The sequence below is a fragment of the Microtus ochrogaster genome, chromosome 24 (genome assembly GCF_000317375.1).
Source record: "Microtus ochrogaster isolate Prairie Vole_2 chromosome 24, MicOch1.0, whole genome shotgun sequence".
Lineage (NCBI taxonomy): Eukaryota > Metazoa > Chordata > Mammalia > Rodentia > Cricetidae > Microtus > Microtus ochrogaster.
Window position 1 is genome coordinate 18,169,628 of NC_022024.1, and position 6,638 is coordinate 18,176,265.

General features: G+C 38.2%; 1 protein-coding gene across 1 annotated transcript in view; it reads left to right on the forward strand.

The window, feature by feature from the left end:
• Ptprq (protein tyrosine phosphatase, receptor type Q) overlaps positions 1-6,638 on the forward strand; it is a 175,172-nt gene that overhangs the window by 74,303 nt on the left and 94,231 nt on the right. Inside the window, exon 25 of the mRNA XM_005358093.3 lies at positions 2,565-2,834. Coding sequence (XP_005358150.1) covers positions 2,565-2,834 — 270 coding nt within the window. The remainder of the gene's footprint in view (positions 1-2,564; positions 2,835-6,638) is intronic.

The window sequence follows — 6,638 nt, forward strand, 5'->3', positions numbered from 1 at the left end:
TTTATACATGCATATTTATATACAACTTTTCCTCTATAACTGAGGAAAACAAAATAAAAGGCTACCTTTTTTTCCAAAGAGGCGACAAAGCAGGCTTCTAGACTGTGAAATGTCCCAATTCTTAGGATTTCCTGTGGGGCTGGGAAGAGCAGGTAACTGAACCAGTACTTCTAACATAACTGTTCAGATTTTCATGAGTTGTAACTAGGATTGTTCTTCAAGAAGGTAAGCTATAAGGTTTGAAAGGAAGGAGTCAGTGTTGTCTCTTGTACTTCATACAGTTCCCTAATAACATCAAGTACTATAAAGGGCCACTGGCCTGGTTTCCCAGCAACCAAACTACTGTAGCACAATGGTATACACAACTAGACTCTGTGTAGGTGTTAAATAGCTCTTATTTGTGAATTAGTTAATTGTGGGTTAAATATGCCCCCTTTTTTCCTACTAGCTAGGACATATATTTGACGACACCCCTCTTCATCTTTTCTTTTTAACGATGATTAATGAAAATGATGACTGAAAATTCCTTTCCTAGTCAATCATCACAGTTCTGAATGTACTTGTATTAATGAACCTCTGCATTACAATTGGAGGTTAAAGATGTTAAATCAATAATTTCCCCATGAACTTACAGACACTTGAGGGCTTCTCTCCCCGTATGCCTACAGACAAATCAAACCCCTAGTACTTGGAGTTGGAGCTGTGCAATCAGTGTCTGAATTAGAATTCTAGCTACATGGCTTGTTGGTTGTGTAACCTTGACAAAGTCTCAAGATTTCTTCGAGCTCTGCATCTTCCACTGAAAAGAAAGGTACATTAGCCACATACAGTGTAGGGGTTGTCCAAAACTTGAAAATATCCCTTAAATCTTACTTATTAGCAAGTTTATCATGCAATAAATGTAGCATAAATATTATCATAAATATCCCATCCTTTGCATGAAGAAGCCACGATCCAGGCAGAGTAAGTGTAACGTGCCTTCCAAACTTAGTGAGTAACCCAAGTGGAAAACCACTATTGTTTTGTTGTTATTGTTGTTGTTGTTGGAAATGATGGAAATGACTAGGGGAAGTGTGAATCACCTTGAGGGAAAATATCTAAAGATTTTCAACCTATAAAATATTTAGTAGAAGCCCGGGCAGTGGTGGCGCACGCCTTTAATCCCAGCACTTGGGAGGCAGAGGCAGGCGGATCTCTGTGAGTTTGAGGCCAGCCTGGTCTAGAAGAGCTAGTTCCAGGACATGAACCAAAAGATACAAGAAACCCTGTCTCGAAAATCAAAAAAAAAAAAAATTTAGTAGTATTCACAAAATAAATAAAGGTTGAGGATCATCTTACATAAACTGCTTCATAAACTAGTATTTTTCAGTAACAAAGTTATGTCACAAAACATAATGCTCTGATTATAAAAATAATGGAAAATTTACACACACACACACACAGTTAATTTTCCTTAAACTCAGAGATCCCACCTGCCTCTGTATCCCAAGTCCTGGGATTAAAGGTATGGATCACTACCACCCAACTCATTTTTTATATAATAATTATTTATTATTTGTTGAGAGTTCAGTGAGTCAATTAAGTAGATGTTCCCAAAATGTTTAATTTGTTTATTTTAGAGATATTTCTGCATTGATGTATTCATCCTACAGAAGAACGGTTTATAAGGGTCACATTGAGAACCAGAGAACAATTATTGAGAAGTCATAGATTTCATGAACTTTCTTTAAATCAAATTTCTATAATAGCAACATCCCGTTTTTTATTGTTGTGAACAGTTTGTAATCTGTGAATTAACCACATGATAATTTTCTTCCACTATCCTCATTTTACCATAACAATGAAGTTATGCTAAAATATCTAAACTAAAATAGAAATTAGGCTAAAATACTGAAACTAAGGGACCATATTGGATATGTCCACTGAACGTAACCAGAGTCTCTAACCCATAATCACTCTCACACATGGGGCATTACTCTGCATTCATGTCAGCTGCATAGAATGGACCCCAGAGAAAAGAAGCCATTATCGAATAAATTGAGAGAAGTTCTAGCAGAAAAACCTGAGACCCATTAAACAATATCTCCAGATTTGTATATTGAAATAGTCCCCATTCTTCCAAAAAACCCCAATAGAATGTCTCTGCTTTTCTTATGAACTTCCCAGCCCTGTTGAACCTGAAACAGTGATAGTAGACAATTTTGTATTGCAAAAATGTTCAGTGAGAACATTGAGAAAGTTGCACCAATCTAAGAAGGTTGGCATCTGTGACTGCCCAGACTTGAGGCCAATGCATTTCTGAGACTATGTGAGAATGTGTGTGCTGCTTGGGCCTAGAAAAACATTACATTAATGGCTCAAACTTGTGAGCTTTAACAAGATCAGAGACAAAAGTTTCCATTAGCCATTTATGTTAAGAACTTGTTGCACACATATTAGAGAAATTGACATATTAAATTTTTATTTTATCTTTGTGAAACCTCATCCTATGTCTTGGTTGCATAGTTCAATAATTTACTATGTGTCTATAAATGTTAACTTGGAGTAAATATTTTTCTCTTAAGTTCCAGATGTCGTACAGAATATAGAGTGTATGGCACGTAATTGGCACTCAGTGTTAGTGATGTGGGATCCGCCCAGGAAAACAAACGGAATAATAATCCACTATGTGATAACCGTTGAAAGGAATTCTACAAAACTTTCTCCCCAAGACCACATGTATACTTTTACAAAACTTCTTGCCAATACATCATACGTCTTTGAAGTAAGAGCGTCAACATCAGCTGGTGAAGGCAAGGAAAGCACGTGTAATGTCAGCACATTCCCCGAGACAGGTAACTAGTATGGAGCACATAACTGACCTGAAGCAGGTAACGGGTGTAAAATAATTAACTAAGCCGAAATAGGCCATTAATAACCTGAAGTATTATGAAATGGGTAGCTGACCTTGAGTATATGACTAACGTGAATGCTGTAACTAGTATGGAGTAATAAATAACACGGAACGGTGACTATTAGTAATATAAAACAGTTTACTAGTTTTAAACCAATAGCTTATATGAAATGGGCAAATAACCTGAAACAGGTATCTAAGCTTCAGGTAAGTAGTGTGAAACAGGTAACTAATGTGAGCAGTTCATCAGTATGGGACTAACCCGATAACTAGCCTGATAGATCTAATGACAACTAGTATGAAGTAGGTCACTAATCTGAAACACTTAGTTATTCATAAATAATATCATATGTTTATCATAGTATTTACATGACACTTGTTTTTAGTGCTATGTGTATGTAGGAGGTATGCCTGCCAATGTGTATGTGTGTTTGTATGTGTCTGGGGATGTGTGTATGAGTTCAAACATATACATGCATGTTTATGTTTGGTTATGGACACCTGAAGCCAACATGAGAGTCTTTTTGACCCATGTCCACCTTCTAAGTTGAGTCAGAATCTCTCAGTTCAATGCAGGACTTACCTATGTGGCTACTATGGCTAACCTGCTTGCCCTAAGGATCCCACAGCTCTGGCGTTAGAGGTAGGCTGCACACCCAGCCAGCATTTATGTAGGTTCTAGGGATCAAAGCTTTGCTCCTAACACTTGAATGATAGGTGATTTGCACACTCAGCCACCTCCACAGTCACAATAGCACACTTATATGAAGATACTAAAGTTTAGTTTGAAAAGGCAACAAGCGCTTCCTTAGCCTACACATGTGATCCCTGAGTACCAACTGAGTGTATATTTAACCTTCTTTGCTTTGATGAGAGATTGAGAAGAAGACACATAGACGGTTATACAAATATAAAATCCTCGAACGTATTGACTGTGTTTTATCATTACTTCAAGGAACTAATTAACATACACACTTTTTAGACTATATTTTCTTAATAATTGTTTTCTTGGCATTCTGGTTGCTTCTGTGGAGTCTCAAGACTTGCCGTATCGGAGCCCTGTGCATCCATTTGTCTTTTCTAAACACTCAGAACTGCCTTTTAGACCATCCGAGTAAAAGAAAAAGGTCACTCAGCTCCAGTCTATAAGAAGAAGCGTCACAACTTCTCAGCGGTGTTTCTTTGTGTTGTATCCTTCTTTCTACCTTCTCCCACATTCTACAGGTTACCTAAGAAAACCTGGACTCACTCTTGATAACACCACTTCCCTGGCTGTCAGCCCTAATGCGATCCGTGGTACAGCCATGACTCTGGACCACTTCACACGCATTTCCTCTTCAGCGGACTATCTTAGGAGTCCCCGTCTCTGGGGAAAGTCACACCACCTAATTTAACTTCACATTTATGTCCCCGAGGATACACACTTCAGAAATTTGAAAGGCCTGTCTTCCTCTTCGGTGTCAGCATCCATTTCATTCCCATTCATCGTTCTAATGCAATGTTCCCCGGAGCTCGCAATATTCTTCCTTTGTAGGTTAGAATGGCCGGATTGCATTTGCTTTGTAGGTTTCAAACCATGTTGTGATCTTTCTCCCAGGAAGATCCTGAACTCTGAAAACGTACCCAACATTCAAGCTGATGAATACTGTCGGGAAAAAGAGGAGCAGTCCAGCTTTAAATTCCCCTTTCATGAAGGTGGCAGCTGCTTTGCCATCTTTGATACGTCTTGGGTTGAAACTTCAGCAGTTTTCCTATGGAGGAACATATTTACATACAGGAGCAGCAGGAATGAGGATCAATGGCAGCAGTCAGATTCCAAAAAAGAAAACAGCAAAACAAATAGCTCTTTATGCTGGGTTTTACTGCTTCCTGCAGTGTCTCTGCAGAGGTCTTATGGCCCACAGTTACCCAGCCTGCTCTTCAGTCTTGTCTTTCTATGTAAGGACTTGAGCTGAATTGACTCTAGTATACTGTTTAGATCTCCTATGTTCTGCCAGCTTAGATCTGTTATCTAAAGAACAGACTTGGCTATTTGAAACATAGAGGTGATATTAAAGGCACAGGGTGTGTCAGTAACCCGTGTTGGTAACTCGTGTCAGTAACCCACTTTTCCAAGTGCGTCATCTATTCTCTTACTCTAGAAACTCTACCCCAGAACTTATCGCCAGTTAGAATTGGTCTCTCCACTAGTACTGTTACCTATATGCTTTCCCTATTCCTCCTCATAGAGTGGCTGTCTCCAGCCTAACTTTATTTATTCAGCACAATAGACTTCATCTATTCATCCTAGGAGACAGTACCGAAGCAGCACCTCCTACAGACTAGTAAAGTTCTGTTCAAATGTGAGATCTGTAGTAGAGCTTTCAATGGCATTCCAAGTTTGATGGCCCAGATTCCCAAACTATCATCCAATCTTGTTTCATCAAAGCCTCAATTGGGGAAGTGCCTGACTCAGTACATTGAAGCACACCACAGACATTCCCAACACTGTAGACTTGTTGAAGTATCAGACTAAATCACACAGGTGTGTCCCGAGGACAGATGAATAGTTTCATACAGGTCCAACAAGAGGCGACAGCTAATTTATCAGTGGGAGGAAAGCAGATCATTACTAAAAGGAACTATTTTCAGTTCCACACAGGTGGTCTTTATCAGAGAGCACAAGGTATAAAAAAGAAGTCATAAGCGGGGCACACAGGATAATAACTTCAAAATAAGTGAGAAATTCAGACTTTTAAAAAGGAGATAGAGTGCTTGTTATTATTTTATTATTGTATATTTGTGTTTTGAGTTGAAGTCAGTCAAGAGAACAAAGCACAAATTCAGCTAATAGAGCCAAGATACAGTCCAAGTTCGGGGTCCATTAGATATGCAGTCATCGGGCTTCAGAGCCCAGATCTTTGTCACAATTATTTGTTCAAGAGTTTGAATGGATCTCAATTCAGATTTGGAGGTCTACATAGATGGGTATTGGAGGGATAGAAATAAAGATTTAGTTAGTTGTTGGCATTTTGGATGGCTTCTTGTGTACCCACACAGTTTGCTCTTTTGACTTCTGTATCAGAATGAACAATCAAATAGCCTCATTCTAGATTTCTGGAGTCAGAATTTTATATATGACCACATCATTTTTTTCTTCAAAATGAGATGTTATGGATATTAATATACTTAATTCTACTCTTTGCTCTTAGAGCTACCACGTGGTTTGGTTTCTGCTTACTTAAAATTCCTGGCAGAAAGTTCCAAGTCAGAAGGAATTTGTCATTCAGGCAATCACAAGTTTGTAGAAGTAAGAGATTTGTCTTTTTCTGGTAGCTATTTTTATCAGGGCTTTTTCTCCATTTCTGTATATTATTTCCACATTCTCATCAGACAAAAGTAGACCTGTTTTCTCTCAGTCAAATATAAAATTTCTTATAATTAAGATGAATCATTCAGATGAAATATTAATTTCTGCCTCAGAAGTATTTTTCATCTTTAAAATTAGGTGTTGAGTCTAGTATATAATTATATTTATGATTACAATCCTTGTTAGGTATCTAATTTTTTTATCAGGGTTCACACGAATTGCTTGTTGATGAGATGGTAGTGAGAGCTGGGAACTCATTGTTCAGATGGAAGCAGTTTTATAGCTGCCGCAAGCTTCTAATTTATGGTGGAAAATTAGTCATGGTGTACAGCTAGCTCTGAGTCACAGACAGTGCTCTTATTCCTGTCCTAAGAAGAAATCAAATTTGGCTCACAC